Source organism: Neopelma chrysocephalum, unplaced genomic scaffold (assembly GCF_003984885.1).
Source record: "Neopelma chrysocephalum unplaced genomic scaffold, ASM398488v2 Primary Assembly neopelma1_69, whole genome shotgun sequence".
Classification (NCBI taxonomy): domain Eukaryota; kingdom Metazoa; phylum Chordata; class Aves; order Passeriformes; family Pipridae; genus Neopelma; species Neopelma chrysocephalum.
The window spans coordinates 6,103,042-6,131,021 of record NW_020897729.1 but is presented as its reverse complement, the minus strand read 5'-3'; the positions used below and the strand labels follow the sequence as shown (position 1 = coordinate 6,131,021).

Genomic DNA, 27,980 nt, shown 5'->3' with positions numbered 1-27,980 from the left:
TCCTATGTTTAGAGTATTGAGACATTTTATTTGAAAACAAAGGAAAACTAAGGCCCTTCAGAGACTCCTGCGACATCCTGGGTCCACAGAAGACATATTGCACAGAATTCTTGTGTGTGGTCATAAATTGTAATCTCTGAACATTTTGCAATGCTGTGTTAGACAGGAAATGGTCCTGGTCACATTCCTTTTCACAAAGATGTGTTAATGGGGGTTTATTAATTTTTCTCTAAAAATCCAAGGTAATGCAAGTATGTGCTATTCCAAAAGAAATGCTGGCTATTAAATCTGGTAGAAATAATTTGACTTGTTTGGGTTTTTTGTATTTTTCAGCTAACAGGACAAGTGACTTTGAAAATTGCCAATGAACCAGTTTTGCCGTTTAATGCCCTCGACATCGCGTTAGAAGTTCAGAACAGTCTCAAAGGTAATTTTCTTTAGAGGAGTATTGTTCTCCATTAATTCAGGAGAAAAAAAGAATCATCCCTAATACAGATTTCTAATTTTCACTTCAATGATAGCCAGTGATTTTACTAGTTAAACAGTGTCATTATATGGTGTTAAATAAAATGCAGGGTTTGTTGCTAAATAAATCTATAAAATATTTATATTTCCTCTGATGTTACTTTGTCAATTAAGCAATAATTAGTATTAAAATATCTTAATTACAGTCAACAATAACAAACTTTGTGACTGAACTTGATTTTAATTCTTTTCAAGGCTTTGTTCAGTACAAGCAAGAGAGGGCTTCTAATCCCATTGTCATTTGGTTCCTTAATTTTCACAGTCATCTTCCCTACTTGTTTATTCCACTAACTCACCTTGTTGCAGAGCATGCTAACTTCTCTCTTTTTTCAGGTGTGACAAAGCAAGATAATTTACCAATACATATTGTTGGAACTGACTAAGCCCTGATACCCTGCAAGCTCCATATTTGAGATCAGCATGTTTGGGACAATGGGTTGGGATTGGGGAGGCGGACAAGAAAGTCCCTAGTCAGAAAGTAAAGAGGAGTCACTGTTAACTAGGGAATTGTGCAGAGATAATTCTTGTAGAGTCTGAGTTTGGCACTGTTTGCTAGGTATAGGATGAATGCCTTGATATGAGACCACTGCATAAAGATTGGGGTGCCATTACAAATATTCCTGTGTTACCTTCTTGATTAAAGAACAGGCATTCTGCAGTCTCTTTGTCCTGTATTGACAACAGAACCCAATCAAGCCAATAGCCCTTGGCTAGAGCTATTTAAGATAACCCAGTTACAGGGGGCAGTTGTGCATTCCCTTTGCTTATGGGGGCTGCTCTTTGTTTGTTATTTTTCTTTTCCCCTTTCTACAGGTAGTAGAAAAATGTTAATATGTTTTAGGGAACTAAACCCATATTATGTTACTGAGATATTCTCTGCTGGTGTCTAGAGTACAAAAAAGCAATATGCTGCCTTCTTATCAATTATGAAAAGAATATTCCTTAGCTCCAGTCCTGAAGTCTAAGGAGGGAGAGAAAGTCTAGTTTTTAATGCTGTCTAGTCTCACTCATCCATATAAACTTTCTCCTTCAGCATCATCTGTCTTCCTCCTTCCATGCAATCCCTTTTCCCTCTCAGATTCCTCATATTCTAGTGTATTCAAATGAGATCCAACTCTCTTTCCTTTTCTAAATGACTATGCTGGTTGTGGAGAGCACATAAGAAGCTTAGTCCTTGAAGAATAAATCTTTTGATAATTTAGCTGCCAAACTCTAGCACATTCCTTGAATGTGTACAAAATGAGTTATTTTAGAAGCTGGTTTTCTGGTCAGAATTCACTGAACTTAAATTGTGAAAAGTACATCCCTGACAAGAACCCACATGAAATTTAAAAGCCTGCTCCAAAGCATTGTCTTGTTAGGACCTCACAGTGGGAAAATGTGAGATAGGTAAAACCATGTCGTTATTTCCTGGTCTCCAATTATGTCTCTGATATAAATTACCTGTAGTATCCTAAGGCCTTTCAAAAGTATTTTTATTTATATGTTTATGGAAAACTGTTAAATAAAGATGTAAGTTCTACAAAATCACACTCAAACTATACATATACTGTAGCAGAATGTGAGATTGTATCTCAAACATAAAGACTTTTTGCTGTCTTGAGGTGCTGCCCCTGCATTTCATTCACTCCCTACACTATAAAGCACCACTTTTCTGTAATACACAGTCATAGAAGTATGATACCTTTTCTTTAATCTTTGCCATCCATCATTGTCAAGACCTAGGAGTCAGTAGGCAAGTATTAGTCTGGAATCAGTGAGCATCTAAAAAGACAAGTAATTTTAGCTCTGTTGAGCCACATAAACATTGGTTTAGTTCAGCTTAAACACAGCAGGGAATGATCATCAAATGAAAAGTGTGGCTCAGCTGGTATTCCTTCAACTGAACATGAGATGTCTGCTATTGTTCTTCCTTTTTTCTTTATTTTGAGTAACAGGAAATGTTGATTTAAACTGACATTTTTCCTCTAACTTCAGTTAGATCATTTATCTCTACCACTTCAGGGGAGGGGAGATTATTTCCTAGGCTGTAGGGCCAGGAGGATAAATCTTCTCCCAGCTGTTCACTTTGGAGTTTTGTTTAATGATTTTTCTTATGACTTTCATGTCTTGTCTGCCTCCAACTTGTGTGGAATAACAGTTTATTATCATTTTGGAAAACATTAATGCAATAGTCTTTTTTCTGGTTACTTGAATGAGAAGTTGTACTTTTTAACATGGCTCATGGGTTTCTTCGTTCTTCAAAAGATTTTATGTTGTGTGAAATTTCCAGTTGAAAGTGGCATTGTCTTAGTAAACTGTTTCCTTCCCCAAATCAATGCAAACTGTAAATGTAGAAAAGGTGAGGGTAAATCTGCACGACATACTAGATTTGCTCATTATGCTTAATTTTGTGCCTCTGGGATTTGGTTCAGCCAGTCCCTTAAACACCCATTTTATTGCCCATTGGACTTTCTCACATGCTTAAAGTTAAATCATATGTATAAATATTTGAGTCACTGTTTTGCAGCCTCCTGGATGCCCTCAAAAAAGGTTGTGTATACCTTTGTATTTGCTAACAGTGCATTTATTTATGTTTGTAAAGGATTTAACTCTGTAATGTGGTGGATGTCTGTGCTAGTATCTCTGTTATATTCCATGGGATATTACTCAGCACTTTACAAACCATTTCTTACATTCAGGATAGTCTGGATGGCAAGTTATGTCATCCACAGCATGTTCACATCTGGCTCATGGTCTGTACCTCAGAAAGATGGGGAAAAGGCTGTTAAGTGACATGTGTTCTCTCCCTTTGCACTCACCAGAACTCTTGGAAACAAGCTACTGCTTTTGGGTTTATCTGAAAGGAAGGGTTGTGACTGGAAAGACATTTCGTTTTGTGGATCTGCTGGTGGTCTGATGTTTACCAGGAAACCTCATGGTCATAAATGATAGGAGACGGGTTCCAAGACTGAAATCCAGGTCCCCAGGGCTAGTCAGGCTGTTATCTGTCTGATCACAGATGTGATATTTTAGACAAATTCATAAATAGGTGACAGCTTCAAATATTCTCATTAACTACACCTTGCAGTTGTGTGGAACTTGTGCCTTCTGTGCATTTAAAATTAAGACTCACTGCAAGTTGAATCAAGTACAAGATTTGATTCTCTCTAAAATTTAGTGTATGTTACAGGAAGTTTCAGGGATTGATGATGGAGTTGCTCAGGTGTCTCATTAGGATTAAAAGCTTTTCTGTACCTTTGCACCTGGCTGTCTCAGCAATAAGAAGGTCAATCACACAGTTTACAAAAATAAAGACAGCCAGGTTGATGCTGACCATGTCCCTTGCTTGGGTGTTGTAGAAGCTGATGTCATTTATTATTCCCTGTCACTTGGGCACAGCTAGACTCGTGCAGACCTTCCAAAAATTGGTGTCTGTGCTGCAGCCCTGTGGCTGTGCAGCACTAGGCAGGCGAGGTAAGATTCCCCAATTGTGTCTGTCAGCACAGGCTCCTGAAGCTGGTGAGCAAATTGTAGCCATCTCTGATATAGGCACTGGCTGAGACAGAGAGAGACTTGTGAAGACAAATTGCGTGGATGGGATTTTCTGGTTTTCCCTGTATGGGAAGTGCAAGAGCTGTGATTTAAAGCTCTTTGGCTGATGCAGTGTCAATTGTGTGTGGCTTTCTCTCAGTTAGGTCCTTTCTTCTCCCTGGAATGGATGTTGTACAGATGTTACAGCAGCTGAAGTACTTGGGGTGATAATAGTAGGCAGATAGTAGCAGAAGTTTAAAAATAATCTGTTTTATGATAAGCCATTTCCAGGAAAGTCTGCGTGACTTTCCACACCCTCGATTCAACCCATACATTTCAAAACATCAGGGTAAACTGTTTGTCCTTAGAAAAATCAATACAAAACCATATCTCTCTAATTTACTTGATGGCTGCATGCTCATTGCCTACAGCTATCTGCTAGTCTTCAGCTTGGCGTCATTTTGTCTGCTTGACTGTATTTCCCTGATCATTTCGGGTGCTTTTCAGAGTTAATTTCTCCACCCGTCTGTCATGTTCAGAAAGTTTCCCTTTTTACTGTTTCCACCCATTATTCTTGACTGCTACAGAGGGGGAAAATGCAACACTTGATTATCTGTGTGTATGACAGAAATACCTCCTTTGCCATGAGACACTGACATCTTGTCTTCAGTATCCTTTCAAGGTTAGTATATATTAGTTCCTTTCATCAGCCTTTAAAAAAAAATAATGGAAAAATGCATTTTCCATGGACAAAACATTTGGTACTAAAGGGAAAGGATAAGCAGCTAATCTGTATCTGTAGGCCATGTAAGTTCAGCAGCTCTGTACAAAGTCATGAATAGCTTAATAGAATCATGGAATAGTTTGTGTTGGAAAGGACCTTTTAAAGACCATCTAGTCCAACCCCCTTGCAATGAGCAGGGACATTTTCTATTAGACCAGGTTGCTCAGAGCCCCATCCAACCTGGCCTTGAACGTTTCCACAGATGGGGAATCCACCACCTCTTCAGGAAACCTGTGCTAGTGTTTCACAATCTCATTGAAAAAATTTCTTCCTTACACCTAGTCTAAATCTAATCTTTATTTTAAAACCATTACCCCTTGCCCTATTACAACAGCCCCTACTAAAAATGTTTGTTCCCATCTTTCTTACCAAGCCCCCTTTAAGTATTGAAAGAGCATAATAAAGTCTCCCTGGAGCATGCTTTTCCCCATGCTCCTTCTGTATTGACACACATGTAGTGATATGTCACAACATGCCTCTTTAGTGGTAGCCTCTTTGAAAAGAGTCTTCTTGTAGCAACACCAGATTAGTTTGCTTGGGCAACAGCAGTCATGGTAGCAAAATTGAAGCTGATGGCAACATATTCTTTGCACTGAGAATGTCTGTGGATTTGTGTTTCTGCCCCTTTAGGGTGCTTCCTACAAAGCTTTCCCATTCAGATTTTCTACTGCCTGCTCTGATCATCCTGTTTTTGCACAGCATGAAAAATCTGCCTAGTGAATACAGCAGCACACCATAGCTGATCCTGCATTTACAAACCTGAAGCAATTTCCCTTCTCTCTTACATGCAAACACATGTTCACATGCGTGGTGAGCAAGCATAACTTAAGCATAACTGCTGATTTGTCTGTGCTCACTCTCCTGTAGGTACTTTTAGGCAAGTACATTCATAACAGAGGGCACAAGCACAATTTAAAAATGTTAACTCTCTAGCAGTGCTTTTCATAAGAGCAGTCAGTTATATGGGCTGTTGTATTCAATGTCTGTAAAAATAAATATCTATTTGGTGTAACCTGTTTCTGAATAGAATCCAGTTACATTTAGCAAGTGTAATGAGATTCAACAGTGTAATTCTCTGATCAAGAGTACATATGCTCTTGAGTCACTTTCTTGTACTTGCAATTTTATTTTTATAGCAACTAAACAACTAGCTTAGATGATTCATCATGAATCATACTGAAGACAAAAGGACAAAGAATACAAAATATAATAATGTGGCATTGTTTTCTCTTGAGTGAAGTGATACTTGTGCTTGATTTTCTCTGTAAAAGTATCACAAGATATTTAAGCCACCTTTAGTTAATGCATCCTTCTCTTCAAGGATCATTTGCCCTTCCAACTCCCAGCTTCTCAACTTGAGATAAGTATAAATCACAGCTTCCCTTGGCAGTGAAGTTCAGTGTGTTGTGATGCCCATTCTGTCCTTAGTTTGCTGGGGTAACACTGGCCATAGACACTTGCAGGTTTTGTACTGAAGTATTAAAGAGGGGCCTGGGCGTGTGTTTTCTGAGTGCTGGTTTAGAGTGTGTGGTAAACAGTGCTTCTTACTCATAACTGTAAACAAAAATGTAGTTGGTTTAGGTGCCAAATGCTGTAGAGAATGAGTGGGAGCATGTACAGGATTTTTATGTTTAAAAGGGTGGTCTAGTTGGCTTCATTTCCAAATACGGAATGATGGATTTTCCCTTTATCTCACCTTCCCTATTGAAAAGGCAAAGCTGACATTTGCAATTGCTTAAAAATTATAAATGTTTTCTGTTACTTGGAATACAAAGTGCTTGCTGAAACCAAAGGATCCTTTCTAACAGGGTGAATTTAAATATTTCCATATGGACAGAAGTCCCAGAGTGAGGTATGCACAGTGCCTACATTACATACATGGGAATGGCAAGTTCTTCAGCTGCACAGGATGTTTGCCAGAGATTTGAAAATTAAGGATAATGATATTTTGCAAAATGTCACAAATGTACCAAGTTTATATACTTGGAGAATATTTTTCTGAGGCATCAACCTAACTTGATCAGAATTTAAATTACTCCAGACTCAATCAGAAAGACACCAATCCTATCCATCAAGGTACCACAGTGCCTGTTATCCATTCTAATTAGGGAAAGGTGGCTTGGTCAAGTGCCATTAACAAAAGAACCTTGTCTCAAACCAAGGCAGACAAAAACCATCTTCTCTCGCTCCTGTTCTCACAGGGAACTTCTGTTCATTGTTGAAATTCATCTTGATAGCTCAGGAAATCTGACAGTTTCTCTCACGCCAGCATCCATCTCTCCCTGTGTTTTGGATCATTTCATGTTTTGCTAGATTGGAATGTGTTAGCTGAATGGCAGGAATACATGGGGATCCATGAACTCCTTTTCCTTTACTGGAATTTATCCAGTAGCAAATCTCTTTTTACATCTGAGAGGGACAGTATATTATATTCAGGCATTTCCTTGATTTCTTCGTTATACCTGTTTGCTTTTCCATTCCTATTGTGCGCTCACCTTTCAGACTCCATCCATAAATAATCTGAGAAATGGGTTGATGTTCCTCCTGATTTTGACAAGGGTAGAGTTAATTTTCTTCCTAGTAGCTGGTACAGTGCTGTGTTTTGGGTTCAGTATGAGATTAAGGTTGATAACTCATGGATGCTTTAATTGTTCCTTAGCAGTGCTTACCCTGAGGACATTCCATTTTCCTTGCTCTGCCACTAAGGAGGTTTACAGGAAGCTGGGAGGGAACATGGCCAGGACAGCTGACTCAAACTGTCCAAAGAGATATTCCATACCATAGAAACATCATGGCCAATCTATAAACTGTGGGGAGTTGACCAGGGGGGCTGATTGCTCCTGTGGGCCCTACTGAACGTGCTCAGCAGGTGATGAGCAATTGTCCTGTGCATCACTTACCTGTCTTGAGTTTTATTCCTCTCTCTCTTGCTCCCTTTCTCCCTTTTCAATGCTGTATTATTGTTGTTGTTGTTGTTGTTGTGTTGGTTTGTTTGTTTGTTTTTAAACTGCTCTAACCTCAACCCATGCATTTTACCTTTCTGGTTTTTGGATTATTCTTCCAATTCCATCAGGGAAGCAGGAGGGTGCGAGTAAGCAGCTTCATGGCACTTAGTTGCCAGCTGAGTTTAAACCATGTCAGTGTTCTCCAATTACTATTTTTGATTTCTCCATGTATCTGTTAGACGGGGAAGTTTAACATTCATTTAACTGGTGTCTTGAACCACTTTCTTGTCTTAATCATCTCAGTCACTAAGATAATGAACTCACTGACATTTTTACATTCAGCTTCTAAAGCTGCATGGTTTATGTTGATGAAAATATCATTTGAAAGATTTAAGGATAGTTGATTTTCTTGTCAATAGGCAAAGTGAATTTTGGCCTTAAGATAATTTCTGCATCCTGGAAATATTTATGATGACTGATATTACTTTTGACTTTATATCAGGTTCAGACTCTGCTTTTTCTCTTCATGTGCTTGTAAAAATGAAAGCAGTCTATGCACACACTGGGAAAGGAGGCCATGCTCTGCACCTGCACTGCAGGTGGGAAGAGACTACACATTCACAGTGTTCCAGTTCACATTTCACATTCCTCTATCTGGACTATGACCAGGGAAATATTGAGATCAAGGTGTGCTCTGAAGGGCTGCGGGCTTTTATTCTTTTGGTGTCTGTGTAGGATTGCTAACAAAGCAATAGTTAACACTCCATATTTAAAAAGTTTTGAAAATACTGGCTGGATTGGAATATACATTTGGATATCAATTAAACTTGGCTCATTGGCATATAATTTAAGTGATTAAGAGGAACAATTTCAATCCCCTCTACAACTGTTGTTAACCTCTAGGATTCTAAAACATTCAATCAAATTCAATTAAACTGCATATTACAATTTTCTATACAGCAGTCATTATGGAATCCAAGCACAGGCTTTCAAACTTGAGAGCAGTAACATCAAATGGCATTGAGTAAATGCTGTCTCGGAAGGAAATGATATAGTTCCTGATTTATAACTGTTGCTTCCTGCAGGCCTGTTTTTTTCCGATGGTAGACTTCAATCTGTACCCCAGAATCATTCCTCACAGCTTATTAGATCTTAAAACATCAGAGCCAAAATTGATCTTTGAAAAAAGGATCAGAGGTTATACAGAATAATCTATGGCTTTTCTTGATCCATCACAAACCCCTCAAGGGGAAAGAGGCTCAGGTTTTTAATTGGACTATTCATTTTGGCTTATAAGCAAGAGTAATAAGTGGTGTTCTCTGAATCACTGGCAACTGTCTTGCTCTTGCTGTTCCCAGGTGATGAAGTAGGCGTTCCCCAGTTGCTTGCAGTGGCCTCACGTCTGAGGGACACGGCCGAGCTGTTCCAGTCCGACGAGATGCGCCCGGCCAATGACCCCAAGGAGCGAGCTCCTGTCAGAGTCAGGATGCTCAATGATGTGCTACAAAGCTTGGAGAAAAGCTTCCTGGTCCATCGAGCTCCTCCAGGACTTTACAGGTGGGGTGTCCCACGCGTTCTTTACTCAAGCTAAAATGGTTTTCAATGTTGCTTGGTTTGCACAACTGTCAAACTTTAAAAAAAAAGACATACCTCAGTGAGTATCTGAGATTAAAGCTATTTTTTCCTATCACATCCTCTCTGCAGAAAACATTAATTCATTACAATACAAGGGGTCATTAGAATGCAGCACTGTAGCATTTCTGTCATGACATCTTTGCTAACAAGATGTACTGTGTGATGGCAACCCAGGCAGCATGACAGATACGTGTGTTAGACGGTACAGTAAGTTTCCAGAAGAAGAAAATATTTTGAAGTCTAATCCTGCTTGACAAGCTCCACCTATATTTTATTTAAAACTTTTTACAGTTCATCGAAGATCCAAAATTATACAAGATACTCTGTAGCATTATTTAACATATTTAATTATATAGCAGCGTTCTTGGATGCATTTCAACCAGTCAAAGGCAGTACAATGCAGTGAATGAGGAGGCCTTAGTCACTATTCATAATATCTTTTCTGTGGTTGGAGTTAATCTCTGATACAGGTTCAGCTGCACTACCCAGATTCATTTTAAGACATCGTAGTCATTCCATCTTTTATTGTCTAAGAAGAAAGTCATCAGTTCTGTATCTCTCACCAAAGAGAAAGAAAAAAAAAAGCAAACTTACAGCGATCAGTAGCTTAAAAAAAGTTTGAAAAACAAGAATTGGCCAAGCATGCCCTGAGCAATGCCTGGTGCTCTGGCTCCTCAGGAGCAGTCATAACGTGTGTCCGTGTGCTTCAGTACAAACTGTCTGAGTGCTGCAGCCCATCAGTGTGGAGTTTCATGGCTTGACCCCAAGGGCATGTTCTGAGTGCCCTGGGCTACACAGGAGGCAGTGTGGGCTGTCTGACTTCACCAGGCCTGCTGGGATAATTTTGAAGGACTCTGCAGCTGAAGATACCCGATGGCTCATCCATGCTGCTCGTTAGGGGGCATTCCCAGGTAAAACTGTCCCTAAAGCCATGTTCAGGTTTTACTTTAGGGAAAACTGGTTTGCATGCTCAAAAAATAGAGCTTGGAAGACAACACAGATATACAGGAGACAGACCAGAGTCAGGACATAAAAGTGAATGAGGTATCTGTGTTATCTTGGCATATAAATGCACTTGCAACCAGAACTAACTGAAGTAACAGAACAGTTCTTTGTTTCGGTTGATGGGAAAAATTATCAAAAATCCCAGTGCAAGTGATTGTGTCAAGTAGACATAAAACAGACACATGGTAGAAGTAGACTTGGGAAGGAAAGCAAAAAGTACAGCAACAAGAGGAAGAGATTCTTCCAAGCATTAGGAATGGCATAAAACAAGTGCAGTCGTCTTTTAACAAAAGCAAAGGAAAAAAATAAGAAAGGTAGTTGTGGGGAACTCACCAATGTCAGCGAATTAAAAAAAAACCCTACAGCTATAATAAAGAAAATATAATAATTACATTTGTGGAGGGACTAATTTACTTCCTTCCTGCTGTGACTGGATTTATAACATAAAGAAATAAAGCAAAATGTCATTAAATAAAGTCTCATATTCCAGGTTTAGCACTGCTGTCTGTCTTGTCTGAACTGGTATGGTGTTGCAAAGGAGCCATAAAACTGCTTACTATAATGTAATGTGTCTATTGCATTGCAAGGGCACAATGTTGAATCTGGCCCAGTTCTTTATTTGTAAAAATAAATTATGCCAAAACTTAGGATTCCAATAAGAGGGTTTTTGAGGTCTTCTAATATTTCAATTCTTGCACTGTTTGCAGTATTCAGTTTGTTATTTATCAAAATGTATTTGCTAGATATGCAGGTACAATGTGACTTAAATTTATCACCTGCTCTTTACAGTACTTCAGTGCAGAGCAGAAGTACTTTCCCACTTGGCAGTGTGGAAGTGAAAGTTTTGTTTTTGTTCCCCTCCTGATTTAATGACATTTGATACAAGATTTAACAGTAGACAATAAGGTTGCTTCAAAGTTAGGGAGAAAACATTGACTTTCACCTGACTGAATAATTTTACCAAATATCATCTGGAATATATAACAGTAAAGGACACCTTGTATATCATCATTTAGATACTCATTTAAAAAGAACACACTCTTTATACTGTGCCAAGGTGTGTAATTGTTACCTTTAATGGAAAATCTACACAGATAAAAAAGTCAAGGACAATGTTAGGTTTCTGATTTCCTTTCTTGCCATTAAAAATCTGCAGTGCAGTTTCTTAATTAAAGGGGGAAAAAAACATCTAAACATATGTCTTTATTTGGATTATCTTTCACTTTTTAGGGATCGAAAGTCTTTCTATTAATTGATGAAGTTATATATTTTGTGTTCTGAAGCTATAATTGTATTGCAGAAACACCAGAAGTACTTGAAAAACCTGAGATACTTTTTTTTCTTTTGCTTGTGTAACTTTAAGCTTATTCTTTTTGTAATTTGGTAAAGAAAACAAACAAAAAAATGAGTCTCACAGCCAGGACCTTGTATGCCATGTTTCATCCCAGTCAGAAGATTGATAGGCACGTTATAAACCCCTGAAATAGTGGTTTATAATGGAAATGCTGGCAGCCCTTTAACTATAGCAGCACAAGCAGTACAGCAATAAATACTGTGCTTCATCTGTAAACAGAAATTTAGGATGCAGTTTGCAGCCTTGACCTTCAGGCTCCAACTGTGTTTAGATCATTAAGATTCCATAAATACTGTAATTTACAGCCTTCTGAAGGAAGAATTTGTGTGCACAGTAAAGGACGTATTCTCCACGAAAAAATGATTGCTTCCTGTATACCCATTTGGACTCATATTCTCAACCTCAATCAAAGTACTTGACAAATTTGCTGAAGTTTTAGGCATCATTTTTAGGCTTGTGTTCGTCCTAATTCACAGCTCTCTGGATCTATACTGTGTTTTCTGTCCTAGCACTTGAATTAAAAAGAAAGGTGGATTTTTTACTTTATTGCAGGAGGTAGGTTGCAATGTTACTTGTGCTTTTCCGCTACAAGGGAACTAATATATCTTTAATGTATCTTTTTTTTTTTGTATGGTTTGCACACACGTTGCCATAGCTATAGTCTCTTACTGTATATATGTACTTAAAAAAATAAATGTCTCATTCCAGTCAATGTCATAGGGCAATATATGGGCATAGTTTCTTCATTATTCATCTATAATAAGCATTAAAATTATTCAAATTACTTTTTTTTTTATAACTAGAGTAGGATGTCTGACTAAACTGAATCATGATTGACATTGGCAGGTTGTTCAATGCAGTGTCAGTAAACTCAGTCGTTTCGATGCTTATCCTTCTTACCTGAACTTCATGACATTGGACTGAAAATTCGACAATAGCACACTTTCCCCATGATACTCTATTTCCAACTGAGCTGGAAATATACAAGTACAGCTTTCATCAGGGTATTTTAGTCTTATCCAGAAATTTAGGCAGAATGAAAAATAATAGGTTGAGAAATATTATCCTGCTCTGTGAAAGTTACCCTGGGACTTGATTTGGGGTTAGGACAAAATCGCTGAGTTTTATTGTACCTGAAGAGCTTCTTTGATTCCCAGTGGTAGCCCTGGGTAGATGTTCTATTTCCAAAATAAGTGTGTAGGAACAGAATAGGATAGCTATTGATGTTCTTCATTTATCTGTCTTTGTTTCTCATAACATAACCATAATATTGATAATTTTGTGGATTTATAATTTGTCATTATTTTAATGGAAAAATCACTAGAAACTGATTTATTTAGTTTCTTACCTCTAGCATTTCTTGCTTTCCCCTCTTGCAATATATACTAATGTGGAACATTTCTGTATATTTTCTGATTATCATATTTTGCTACTAGTGGTAATAACCACAGATTACACAGCAGTGGCATATAAAACGTTTTGTTACTTTAGGCACTGTACACAGACAGGGGAAAAAATATCTCAAGCATTTTGTCTGCTCAGTGAGGTGGTCAGCCTCAACAGAGACAAAAAAAAGATTCCATAAATACTGATCATGTCTACTGTCATGCTTCTGCATGCTTTTCCCTCTACAAAAATGCCTACCAAAACCCTGACACCAGCAATATCATGGACAGCAAGACATCATGTATCTTCCTGGTGTTTATGAATGCTGAGTTCAAATCTTATGTTTACCTAGACTGAGTAAGAGTGTTCCCCCTGTTCCTTGTATATTTTATTGTATTTCTTCTATTTGCTGATCCTTACAGCTTCTGACAACCTGTCAGCCTAATGTTTCTGTCAACTCTGCGTGTGCACTCCTTGGGTACTTACACGGAGAGCTTCTTGTCTCTGTGTTGAAATACATAGCACTTCAGTGAATAATAATATTGCAGAGAAATGAGATAATGAAGAAAACTTCGTGAAGTATCAGGCATGGGACACTCAGTGCAGTAAGATGTCCTGTCTTACTGAAAGTGTTCCATTTCTTCAGGTCCATGTCCAATCTTGATAGCAGTAAGTATGCAGGATTCCCTAGAATACCCTGGGATGCTCCCACCAAAATTTCCAAATCTTAAAGAGTCACTAAAATCAGGGTTTGTGTCCTTGGTCTTTAAAATCAAAGCCAAAAATAGGCACACAAGGGCTCAGGTTGTCATTTCTGCTCCAGTTAGGTGGGTTTTACTCCTAAAGGAGCATTGCCTAAGGATCAGTTGTGTCCTGACTGACAGTTCTTTTAACAATTTTATAAAAGAATCAAAGTCAGCTTCTGTAAAATCTTTCTTTTAAGAGTTTTATCTTAGCATGCCAAGTTTATCCTGTCCGTTAAGGCTCTGTGCATCTGCCACCACTATTTATGGAACTGTTGCAAGGGTGATTGTGCTTTGTCTAATAGATGTAATTGAGTGAATTGAGTAATAAGTAGGTGAAAAGTAAGGATTTAGAAAGCAAGCTGTGTTTTCGACAAAGACCTCCAGCAGTTTTTATTGCTCATTTGTACTAATTTAACTTCTTCCTTTTACTTCTTTTTATCAGGGATACCCAAGTGTGACATTAACACTTCACTGGGCTAAAAAATTATAACAAATCAGTTTTAATGCAAAATACTGGCAATAAGCAAAGATAGATTATGCACCCTGAATAAAATGAAAGAACAATCAAAAGATATTTTTAGTACCATACAAAAAGGTAATTTGCTGCTAATCTCATGCCACTCAAGTGTGTGTTGTTCACCAGAACAAATGTTTTCCTTTCAGATTGGGGTTTGTTATATACATTTCTGACATATGTAGATTCTGCTGGGTTTATTTCTGCTTTGCTGGTAAACTGCAGCAAATTCTCAGGTTTCAAAATACACATGCCCTAAGAGTCTAGTTTCTACAGATACATTTAGTAGGAAAATTAAAGACCTTATTAAATCTCCATGTGTAAACAAGCTGCTCACTGGATTTACAGAGGACAAGCATTAAAGATGCAAATATCCTGCTAATCTTGAAGAGTAACATGGGTAAACATGTAGTGCAATGTCATCTGAAAAATAAAACAAACCCCTAGCCCAGAGTTTCTACAGAAGACAGTAATTCTGTCTCATTGTATAAACTCTGGAGATTTGTTTTTTCATTTTGAATTCTTCATTTATGACTTCAAGTAGAAAATATCCCTGTCTCCTTTGTTGTGACATTTGAGACGTTTTTGACTGACCTGAACCAAACACATGGAGTATTTTTATTGTTCTGCATTGTATTATGTGGAGCAGAGAGTGATTTGATACAGTGTTGATGATTCTTAGTGTGGGAAATACTGAAATAATTCATGTTGCACTGGCAGTAGTAGATAATGTTCTGTCTCATATTATCTGCCATGTGCAATTTGTAAATACAATGCTAGAATTATGTTGGGGTAGAAGGAAAGAATTGTAGAATAGTGCACCTCAGATTTTGCTATTCAGTCAGAGTAAATGAATTTTTGTCTTACTGCATAGCAGTGATTTCCCATCTGACTTTTGACCCCCATACCTTGCATCTTTAAAAATTTGCAACTCTTTTTCTTCTATAATTTTTCAAATGTTGTAAATTGAGTTATGAATAGTGGCATTACTTGTTTCCCTTTCTAATCCTTCACTGGTGCTTCTCAGCTCTGCAGTTTTTCAGTTCCCTTCTTTCTCTCTGATATGCATTTGTCCAAATGTATTTTTTGCACCCAAGGTACCCTCCCGTTTTCTTCGACCTTATTCCTTTGAACTCTGCAATGTTTGAGCAGTCTGACTGTGGTTTATGCAAGTGTAAGTTAGAGATGACAACCTCAAATATTCAGCAAAGAAGCGACACAGTTTCAGCAAGACTTGCTGCATCGTAGCTCACTTCATGACCAACTAATGGCAAGAAAATCACAGGAAATATTCCGGGTATAGTTATAGTTTTCCTCCAAGAATGAGGGAAGGCAAATAGAAGTTTCGTGAGGTAGGAGAACAGTGGCAGCTCTGTGCAGTCAGAAGATCTAAAATGAGGTGCAGAGCTTGGTAAATCTGTAATTAATGCTTGCATAGAAGATGAATTTTTTTCCCAGTCTTTGGTAGCAACATTGAATGGAAGGATTAGGTTCTTGGTTTACATGCTTCTGTGAACAGAGGTTGTGTGTCTGGTGATCAGGGTTTATAAAAGTGGGAACAATCATGAGTTGGTATGCATAGTGTTTAGCACTAGTGTAAAATTGAATAGACTGAGTCATCTCTGCAGGTCACCCCTGATTAGAAAATCATGCATAAGAATATAATTACAATTCTTAAATACCAGGTTATTATTTCTAATCCTAATCCCAGAGACAAACCAGTTAGTAGCATGACAAGCAATGATGTGTATTTAACTAGGTTGGTACAAACTAAGAAATATCTGAATCCTGAACAGATCCTGAACATTGCATTTTAATAGCACTTATTAGCTATCATTTTCTTTAAAAAAAATGCAACAACGTGTTTGGCACATGTAATTTCAGTTTAAAATCATAATTTAAGTCAAATTCATACATCCAAGTCACTAGCAGAATCTGGAGTAGCACCCTTGATAAAAGGTGGACTGAAAGTATTTTATTCACTATATTCCTTTTAAACATTGTTCTGACTGTTATGTGAGGGTATAACACGGGTGGAAGGACAGAAGAACTCCCTCCTCTCTTGAGCAGCTCCCAGAAGCCAGGCATGATTAAGATCACTTCGAGTTCACTCACATGGTGCAGACTCTCAAAATGGGATTTGAGGGACTGGGAAGAAGATTGTGTCATGAATCTGCACATTCAGTGGATCATAGTGTACTGTTGGAGTTAAACTGAGTAGCACAAGAACCTTTCCCCAGGATACCTTTTCCTATCAGTGCAGCTCCCCAGAACAGGCATAGTTAGGAAAGTTTAAGAGCTGTTTAATTTGTGATAGACCTGTAGGTACAAATTTGAGCAGCATGAGCATCCTCTGTGGACTGGACAACTTCGGGAAGAGTTCTGACCTAGTCCTCCCAGCCCCTGTGGGAGGAATGAACAGTGCTGTGGTTATTCATTCTCTGGACCAGTCAGGTATAATTTCATCCTCTGGGAGAGTGGATCTGTAACATTTATCTGTGTGTGGAGCAGCACATTTATCCTAGCACACATCAATAGTAATTACTGGTTGATAATGCTCTTACAAATTCCTGCTATGGTTATTATTTTTCTCATGACTGATAATCATGCTGAATTATGACCTTTCCTAATACTGAGGAGGTGCAATAAAGTGAATGAAAGTCATACTCAAAACACCTGATCCGTATGAGTGGCAATTGAAATGTTTTTTCCTTTGGAATCACCAATATGTGTAATAGCCATGAATTAATTACTGTATTTGTTGTCTTGTAAATTTTTACTATTTAAAGAGCATTTGCTGCATAAATACTACTGAATTAGCCATCTGCAGACATGTAATTATGGCAGACTTTAAAGCTTATTTAAACAGGGAATGTGGAAATCTTTTCATTACACCTGCAAAAGCAGGAAACCACTGTAATCAGGGATTATGTCATGGCTGGAAACCAGATTTCTCACTTCCCTGATATGAAGGGTAAACCTGGGTTTACATACCTTTATTTATTTTTCTCTTCTATACTTCTCATTAATTTGTTTTCATCCTTTTAATTAGATTGATTTGTATACTTAAAGACTTCTCTCTGTACATCACACCCATTATGTTTGTGATCCAGTAAATATTGTTCATATATTGTAATTTATTACAGCCTTGGTTGTCCCAAAGACAAGCCTTTATCCAGGAAATACAATTCCTCATGCTTCCCAAGAACATGCATGGTCTTGGTCTTGCAAAAAACCTGATTTTTTTCTGTAAAATGACATTTATTTTAATATATGGCCCATTTCACAGCCATTGTTCTGTTAACTGTAAAAACCCTCTCCCAGCTGTTCCATGAGCTCAGTGCAGAGCTCTCATGCCAACAACTAGCAAGTAGGATGCAGTTTCCACTCAGTGTCCCTTGCTGGCAGATCTTTCTTGGGTCTGTGCTTATGGTGCTAAATAGGGCAAGAATATTTAGTTACAGAGAAAAATCTACTGCGATCTCAGAAAGCTATACAAAGTATTAGATTTTGGATTTATTAAATATGACAAAAACTTGATATTTTATACATGATTTCATTTTTCTTATAAACAGTAGGACCGGTAACATTTTTTGGATCCAGGAAATATATGATTTTGGTCATGACAGATGAGAACCACTTATGTATGTCTGCAATATTAGCCTGGAACACATCTCAAATACACTACAAATATAAAGGAGATTCATTGGGAAAATAGTTAATATGCAAAATTCTTCCACTAATATATTACCCTGGCAATAGGGCTTAGAAATTTGGTGATGAGATCATTAACAGGAAAATTACCTTAACTGGGATTAAAAAGAAGTGTTAATTTTGTGTGTATGCATGCCATTAAAGGTAATAAAGATACAACTTTAGGCATTTCTTTAAAGAATGTATTATGACATAATTAATCTTTTATCCATAGTTAACTCTTATGATAATGACCCATCTGATTTTAGCCATGATGGTAATGGTCTCACATCACATGGTATAGAGTTACTTAAGATGATAAACTTAGTCAGGATCAGAACTGAAGATCAAGGTCAAGCCTATTTACTGCATTGGGCACTGGACCCTGAGTGCTGCTTCCTTTAAAAATGGTTTTCCTCCTTAGGAATCAGATGTTAAACATGATTTCTAAATAAAAAGCCCTATGAAGCCATCAGAACATCAGCTGTGAGCCATTTGGAAATAATATTATTAATTCACTTCCCTCAAGTCCTTCAAAATAGTAGCACATCTGCTTTGAATTCGAGTATTTCAGACTGAGACATCTTTAAACAACAAATAGTTTCCTCCAAATTATTCACATAAGCATATGTTTCCTTCACTTCAAAAGCAAGTGTAGCATAAATCATTCAAAGAACAACATGCCTACATTTGTTACCAACAGCTACATTATTTGAAAGTTCACAAAGTATATTTCATACCAGTTGCTGCCAGGAAAATACAGTTTTAAAATACAGTTATATCAGATTTGTTCAATGCATCATCATTCTTTCAAGTGTACATGCAAGTCCTTGTTCTAAGAAATCACAGAAAAAGAATTCGTGGATTTTCAAGGAATTTTTACATTTTTGTGGGGTATTCATCATTCATCAGCTGCATATAGGGTTTGAAAGCTCTATGGCAAAGACTCTGATGGGGGTTTTGTGGCTTCTTCAGGAATTTCTAGATAAAGTCGCTTAATTAATTTCTGTAAAACTCTAGGGAAAATAATGCTTAATTAGAGGACTGCTCTTTAGCAGTGATAAATAGTGACTTGCAACTTCTGAAGAACAGATGCATCCTATTTTTTTCTCTTTTGTTCCACTTCTATGCAGTCATTCTGTACTGTTGAAGCTGCAGAAAGCTTACTTACTTACTTACTGATCTTGTTTACTCCAAAGCAAAGAATAAATCAGGCTCCTAAACTCAGCAGATTTTCACCATGAGAAAAACTGTGAGTGCATGGTAATGTTGATGTTCAGCACTGGCAAATAGGTATTTTATTGCAGCCTGATTTCCCTCAAACTCAGTCTTTAAACTAGTCAGACTTCTTAGCTCCATTAGTCTTATTTGAGGCTGTTCCAGAACATCAGGCCTCTTATGATTAGCTACTGGCATCAAGTTTCCAGCTTTATATATTATCCTAGACACTGTTTGCTATTGTAAGTCACAAAAATGAAGAAATTATTGTTTATGTAATGCAACTGAAAAAGTTTCCACAGTTTGTCACAGATTCAGTCATAGACTCATTTTTTTTCCAAGCTGTTGCAGAACACTGTCAACATTGTCAGAAAATCAAGATTAGCATTGTTAGCTTTATTTTATGTCAATTTTTTCTGTTGACAGAAATTATTTAACTATCAAAAGAATTGTTTCCTTACATGTTTCAGAACAGAAGTGAAAGTGAATGTTTTCTCTGAATGTTGAATTTTGGTCATAAAAAAATCCTCAAGCAACCTTTACTTGGCTTGATTTCTTTAATAGATCTTTCTCTTTAGGATTCTGAATGCTCCTACTTGCAAATTGGCATCTGGTAGATGAATTTGTAACGATCCCCAAGACAGTTTTAAGGGTAGGAATGTCTGTAGATGAGGGTAGGATGGGTGTTTATAGAGTCAGGTCTTCAGTTGAAGACTGTCTTCAAGTTGATAAGGGCTGCTCCCTACCTTTAAAAAGTGCTGTAACCAAAGAGAACTGTAGGGAAATAAAAGATAATGTATCTTGTAACCCGCTATCCTTCCAGTTTGGCTTCTCCTTTCCCCTTTGTTTATTTGGCAGGCAGTCAAGCCAAGCCAAGAGTCAAGACACTTCACAGGGCTGCCAAAATCGGGATTTATTTTTGTAATGAGGCCTGTTCTAAACTGACCTCTCAGAAATGTATTCAAACCTGGAATAATTATCTACTTGTAGTCCCATTTCCCAACAGGATTCCGTTCATGCAGGCTTACCATAACCTCTGTTTGCCATAAGTGATTCAATTAGAGGTGTCCTAATGCCTGTCTCTTATGCAAGATAAATTTCTATCTAGCAGGGAGTGAATTTATCTGGTTTGCCACTGTCACATAACAATGCCTTTGAAATGCCTCTCAGTTGGTTAGAGCTTATTTAGGTTTGATATCTAGATTGCCTTTAGCTTATCAACTGCTGATAACATGCAAATACATACCTTTCAGGCAGACACTCACCTGTGAGTGGACATGATTTTAATACATCACTTTCTGGGATATAGATTGGTAGAACAGTTTGCAGCCTGTAGATGAGAACACTAAGGGAAGGCAGTTGATGGTTCTTTGAAAAGGATAGGATGTGTAGCAAACAAAAGTCAGGAACAACATATTAGAAATAAAGGATCCTTAAATATGATGTGCTGAGTTTTTGGGGTAGTGACATTTGCAGATCTAATGGCACGTAATGACAGTTTACCAGGGCGTGTATTTTCTCCTGGTCTTATATGGCCAGCAGCTCTAATTTTATAATTATAAACCTTCTGCCACAATACTGCTGTGAAATAAAACAGGTAAGATAATATAACTGCATGGGAGTGTCAAAAAGTTTAGAAAATAAGAAGAGAGGAAAGGAGAAGAACTCTTGGAGATCAAAAGGATAAGGAGCCCAGAGGAAGAAGGGAAACTTTTTGTACCATCACCATAAAATTTTCTTCGGTGCAAACAAGTGTAAATAAATGAGTATAAATCAGCTCATGCTGTTTTCAGGGAGGAAGAATTTATAATATTTTTATGTCCTACAGTAAATAAACACCCTGTGGAAGTGGAAGTTCCAAAACGTAAATATTGTTATTAGAATGCATTTATTTATTTACCAAGGTAATAATATTTTATGTTTTACAAACATGAATAAAAACAAACTCCTAGATGTAAGAAAAGTGCATTCAAAATTGAACAGTATCAGGAGAAAGTGAAATTCAGAGAATCCTTGTTCTACTGTGGTTTTTCTTTGTGGAGAGTATGAGAAGAAACAATTCAAGGATTTATAAAATTGAGTTTGTGAGGATGCTGAAGTCATAGCACACTGTGTTATAGCTGGAATAGACAGAGGCTGCCCATAGCATTTACCTACAAACAATTCTAATGTGATTCCAAAGAGAAAACCTGCACTCATTTCATGTGGGACAGTGTACTTGCCATTACGTCCTAATGATTTAATAATTACTTTTCAAGATCTCAAATATAGGCTCTTAGATGAGAGTCTTCTTGTAAGTACCTGAATAACTGAGGTTGTGTTGCACATTACCTGCAGACAAACTTTTCTTATAAGCTAAAAAATGCTTTTTTATGACAAGAATAATGTAATAATCTAGTTTTATCCTGTACTGTCCAGTTGTTCTACTATAACCTCCAAAATAGTTTGAAGTTGTGTTAAAATCAAAGTTTTAGTGTGATCTGTCATTTCAAGAATTTTTCAAATTCATTCTGGTCTGGTGGGAATGACATTACCTCCTTATCTGTGATAATGTAGAATAGCATTTAATGGCATTATTTTGATCAGTAATGCTTATGTTCCTAGGTCTGAAAGGGCTCATAAAAGTTATAGAAGAGGCTCTGTTAGAGTTCAGTGTTATAGTTTCTTTGCTTCACTTTACTAAGGCTGGTTCTTTCATTTGGAGCCATTTTACCTCTTTCAGTGGTACTGCCTGAAGTTTATTACTTAGGTTTCCTGTTACACTTTTCAGGTCACTGAGATGTGTCATAGAAACAAGTCCATTAAGATGAACGATGTGTGTTGTAATTTCATTAGTCTCATCAATAATGTATTGCAGTTTTCTGTTTAGGAGTCCCTTTTTGTTTTGTGTGGGTCAGAGTGACTGTGTGAATTATATTTAGAAGATCAAAATAGTTAAAGATGAAGGTAGATATTTAAGCAATTAGACCAGAGACTGGAATTGTTGTTTTAGAGGTGTAGGCTACAAAACCAATTTGTGTTAAGGAATGTTTAAGTAATTGAATTTCACAGTATAAATTAAAGTCTCTTGCTATCATTATGGATGTTGTGGGCACATAGTGATATCTTGTGCCGGTGAAATGGCTGGGGTTTATTTTTCAGTCCCTGTGTAATCTTTAATGAAAACACTTTTCTGACTTGTAAAGGCTTGGAAGTAATAAACTCGACTGACCAATTTTTTTTCATTTGATGAAGCTTGGACAGAGATAAGAAGTAAACTTGTATAAATCGTTTCTCATGAACATGCATAAAGAGAGAAATCATTTTAGGCAACAAAGGAGTGGCATGGCTTGCCAAGCAAAGATAAGTAATTGGAAAATATAAGATCCCAGTGAGAACTCCTAGCAGAAAATTCAAAAAAACAGGTGCTGTATAATGTTACTTACTATTATTTGCATACATGAAAACAAAAAGTAGGTTCTGTCATACCATGCAATCAGCTATGCTGAAGTCATATTACTATAGCAAAAGTTAAGATATTATTTAAACTATTACAGCAGACTGCTTGTCTCTGTCATTCATCAAACCACTAAGTTTTTCTCATCAAACACTAATTTGCACCACAGTCAGGTGGGATGGGCTAGGAATACCTGTCTTTTACAGTGGATCACCTGCCCGTGCCTTTACTGTGGAATCACCTGTGATTCCAAAATCATAGCAGAAAATTTAAACTGTATTAACATCCTTATGTGTCAAGGCAAACCATCTTTTTAGCTTGTGTGCCTTGTTTGGAGCACATTTGAAGATTGGCAGGAGAAGATATGATCCTATTCACCACAAATGTCTCAGCAGTCCCCAAAAGTTCCAATGTTCAGGCCATCCTACTTTTAGAGTCTGATTTCTAGCAGTCTAAGTTAGTGTTACTCTGCTGATGGTTATCATCTTCTGATGTTTTTATTAGTTGACATTACCCCAATAAAGGAATAGAGGGATCCTAATATAGATCAGGGAGCCAGTATTGTAGGCATTTGGAGTAGAATTCCAGCTCAGTCAAACTCTCCCAGCAACCAGATATGTTTTAAGAGTAGAAAGTAATGTGTTTATTTCTAGCACTGTCCTTGCTCTTCAAGGTGTTTGAGGGGTTGTGAACAGGCTTCTTTCTCCCTGTGAACTACAGGAACTATAGAGGAGTGTTCTTCAAAAGCCTGGTTCTGCTTGCACTGATCTCAGCAGGAGTCCCTGAACTGATTTCAGAGGGAGCAAAATCAATCCCTGCTTTGAAAATACAGTATTTTCCATAGCACAGCCTATCCTTAAAAGCCAACCAACCAGGAATTTATCTGGTTCTCAACATACAGAGTTTTCATTCACGATATCACAGGGACTACTTTGGGACAGTCCACGATATAACTTGAGTCACCTTTGAGTGTAAGATGCATCATAGTGTGAGGAACAGCAGCATCAGCTCAGAGCTGAGGAACAGCAGTGCAAGCTGAGGAAGTTATTGCCACATCTGCCTGTTAACAGTCCTCCTGATGGAAATTCCTGTCCCTGCTGAGCTGTTCCTGGAAGTGCTTCTAACCTGTGTCAGTCTAAATGATCTAGATCAGTGATGACTTTATGTAAGCTGTCCTTCTGCTGCAGTGTTGGATTCAACCCCTTTCCCTCCTCTGTTTAAAGCTGCAATGTATTGCATTGCAGAACCTTTGAAATGGATGTATTGCTGTCAGGGGATGAAAAGCTCACCTTTCATATTGCACATTGCTGGGTTTCCTATGTTTTCCCAACATTGTCTTATGTGAGATGTAAAATTGTCTTACGAGGATAGGAGTTATTTCCTATCTTTGAAAAACACTGCCTTTTATTCAAAACATTTTTTTTTTTAAACTGAAAAGCATGGCAGAAGATTGTAGGTGTTCTGTGCTGTCATTTATAGGGTTACTTTGTTACCTTTCCCCAGGCAGACTGGCAGGTAGGTGATTTGTATAATAATAAGATGCCCTTTTGTGGTCATCTGTCTTGTAGGTACTTGGCAGTTTTATTACTAATTTGGAGTTGCCATTTGGCCTGTTCTGTCATGCAATTAGGTTACTAACAAAGTATGTAAGTTGTCTTGTTTCTTGCTGGTTTCATTCCATGAATCAACTTCTCCCCTGCCCTGAACACCTGCCTTGTATTTAAGGATAAGGTCCTGCACCAAATCACTGTAGCTTTCCTGTTTCAAATTTCACTCATTTCTGTTTACAATCAAAGAAGCTCCTGGGTGGAGATTTATGATATTTACATGCTCTTCTAATTAAAATAATGATTACACCTGGTTTTGGATAACATTTATAGCCTGCTTCAAAGAATCTCATTAAAATCACTGACTAGCTTTGAATTCTGAGCCTTCCACACCTCATACAGATAACATTTCCAAGGGATCAGACAACACTCTTGAATGTGTTTTTCTATAAACCATTAAAAAGTTTTTCAGTTATTCTAGGAAAACACAGATTTTGTTTCACAAGAGTATAGCTGTGTGTGCTGTTTATTTCCTTCCTCGAGTATGTGACATTAAAGATGGGTTGCCCTTGTTCTGATGCCACAAAGGATTATTGATGAAATAAAGGCTCTGCTGAAGGCAATGAGAGTTTCACCATTGACTTCAATGTAGCTGGAATTTCCCCTCTGAAGTGGGAAATAAATAACAGGAGCAGATAGGAAAAACAACAACAAGCCCAAACCTGTACTGAGGGTTCACAGCAATAATCAAACTTTTTTTTAGAGGGGAATAAATGGAATCCAGCTGAGACGCAAAATCCTTCATGAGGGGTGTGATAGGTGTAAGCTCATGCTTTTGAATAAAATCTTGAAAGGTCAAAGAGGAATGTGAGATTTCTTTGATGGATTTAGTGACTGTTTCAATGTATGTGCACGTAGTTCAGTGAACAAGGTATAATAAATATGCAGTTGTCTTTCACTTTGCCATGGGTCAGGTTTACTCTGCATAATATGTATCATCCATAATGTGTGGCTGATACTTGCAGGGTTTCTTGATGGCTTCTGATGAAGTGTTTTGAGTAAAAAGTTTACCATTCTCTCCATTGTTCTCTTCTAGAAATATTCTTTACAGACTGGATGAAAGGACCAGCCAGTTTTCAGTACTGCTGGAGGCACTGGAGCACTGCAAACTGCATCAGTCAAATGAGACCATTCAAGCAGCCTTGTCAGAGGTGCTGAACAGCATCAATTCAGCTCAGGTTTACTTCAAAGCAGGACTTGATGTGTTTGAGACTACCTTAGCTGGAAAGAAATGAGAGGATTCTCTGCATTCTAAGACATTTGTTTACAACTCGCTAAACAAAAGTTCGACTTGGACCAGAATTGCTCTGAGGATGACACATTTCTCAGCTTTTCCTTCAGTTGTTGCTTTAAAGGTACCGCAGAGCGTGGTTTTATAAATATAAAGCAGTCTTTTGCACTGTTCACACTATATCTCAAATGTCTGTTCCTGAATGTACAAAACATAATGAGAGGGAATAACACTTAAGATAGGATTTTTTGGAAGGACATCTGCTGTATTTTTATATGTAAAATATGTTTTTATGACTCAGATCTCAATCTTGCGAAGTACCAAGCACATCCTGCAACACGCTGAAGACCTGGTTCTGAGACACCCCAGGTGTATACCTGGGTGAGCTTTCCATCCCTGCTCTGTCAGAAAAATCTGACTTAAGTATACTCTTGTGTTTCTTAACTTCTTCAGCAAGGTCATCTTCTTCCTTCCTCTGTTCAGAGTAAGTAGTTGAAGGATGTGGCGTTTCCTCGGGTATCCAGCACTGGAGTGAAAATGCACAAAACACCTTTACCGGTGCAATCCAACATCTTTACTCCTGTGGAACAATAAATACCTCAATTCTGAGAATACAGATAAACTTTGATTATTCCATTTCTGTATGAAAATAAAGAGTCGTTTTCTCTAATGTTTCTCGGAGAGAAAATTTTTGCGATGGTTTCAAATGATTTGAAAAGTTTGAATCAACAGTTACACTTGCACAAGAATACTTTCAATCTTTATTTTAAATAAAAGAACTGCCTAGTCTTATAAGGCTACAGGCCTTATAAGCTTATACATTACCAAAACAACCCACTTCAAGGTCTCTCTAAATTTCCAGAGAGCTTTAAATGAAAGCAAGACCTCCATGTCCTGGAAACAGTTTTGGGATTCCATCACTCAGACACACCACCCACTATTCCAGGCCTGCCATATAGCACCTGGATTGTTGTCAAAAAGCACAAGCAAAACATAAATGCTGTAGAACCTGCTGTAGAACCAGGAATTCCACTCTGGAGGCACAAGCTGGTGCAGCATGTTGCAGGGCTAAAACTCAGAGCTGCTTTGCACTGGGGGGAGCCCTGTACGAAGGCTCTAATGATACCATTACTTTTTGGCCAAAGTAATCTGTGAATGAAAGGATTAGGAGGTTCAGTGTCCTCTGAGGGGATATACACATTTGAGAACCGCAGGTCTTAATAATGTAAACAATGGAAATTGTTAAGCCCTATTGGGTTTAGAGTTTTACAATCTCAGATGATTCTGGGGTTAGAGCTTAAAAAGTTAATTTTATATAGATACTTAGAATTGAAATATAATTTATTTAATGGAAATGTTAAATGTATTGTTACCCGTTTTGCCATGGAAATTATTAAAGGAACATTTCAGGTTGCAATAAAAATGGAAAAAGTGTCTGTATTGATGTCTAAAAATTGCATTCTGGAAAATTTCAGATGATGAAAGACTTTTGAAAGTTCACGTAGCAAGCAATAAGAGTTGTTTACACATCTGGGTTTCTCTTTCCAAAGTCATTGGCAAATAGGCCTCTGTAAGCAATGACCCACGACTGGGTACATATATCTGTGCATTTCTTTGCAAGTTATTATCTTATAATGGGCAAAACACCCCATGTCTTACCAGAGACAGAGCTGGGCAGTTGTACAGCTACAGCTACAGTGGGTATATGTTCAACACCAGTCAGTGGGACTGCATGAACATAGACATGATTATCTTCTGTCTTTCCTTGGCATCTGATAAGCAAGAGTTAATGATGATTGTTTTGCTGCCAATTCTGTTTACTGCAGAGAGATTTTGACTTCTGAAGAGTAACATTGTTTATGATGTTTATTCATCCCCTTCTTTGCATACTTTTGGTTATAGTAATACTTAAGTGGTTCAAATAACCACATTTGAGTTGTGTATTTATTTTTTGATAGAATTTGGGGAGGTACTGTTCATGCTGCATTTGAACGATATTTGTAATAAGGACTGTTCTTCTAACAGTTCATGTAGTCAAATATTTTCTTTCGTGTTGACTCACTGTGGAGCCAAAGCCTGTGATCTTAAAAGATATAGTGTCAGGTACCATTAGGAGAACAAAAATAGAGATTAACACCTTCTTTGTCTAATGTAACCAAAGTGTACTCATGCAAAATCAGTGAAATCTACTGGGAGGAGTATCCCTCATGTATAATTTCTCAACCATGTAATTCCTCACTAAAACATTTATCTTGTTTTCTCACAATGTCCTTCTATAACAACTTTTAAAATAGCAGACTTCAAAGTACTCCACCAAGAAAGCACTGCTGCTGTAAATGCCTTTCTATTCTAGAGACATTCAGATGTTCTTGTTGGTGAGATTAATCA

The 27,980-nt window shown here is 37.5% G+C and overlaps 1 protein-coding gene across 9 annotated transcripts in view; it reads left to right on the top strand.

The window, feature by feature from the left end:
* The window catches only part of NAALADL2 (N-acetylated alpha-linked acidic dipeptidase like 2), a 457,652-nt gene extending 430,620 nt beyond the window's left edge, over positions 1–27,032 (top strand). For all 9 annotated transcript variants that reach the window (XM_027685645.1, XM_027685646.1, XM_027685647.1 and 6 more), the window contains 3 exons: positions 334–427; positions 9,126–9,324; positions 25,398–27,032. In XM_027685645.1, the coding sequence (XP_027541446.1) occupies positions 334–427; positions 9,126–9,324; positions 25,398–25,596 (492 nt within the window). In that variant the 3' untranslated portion in view covers positions 25,597–27,032. The remainder of the gene's footprint in view (positions 1–333; positions 428–9,125; positions 9,325–25,397) is intronic.
* Positions 27,033–27,980: the final 948 nt, after the last annotated feature.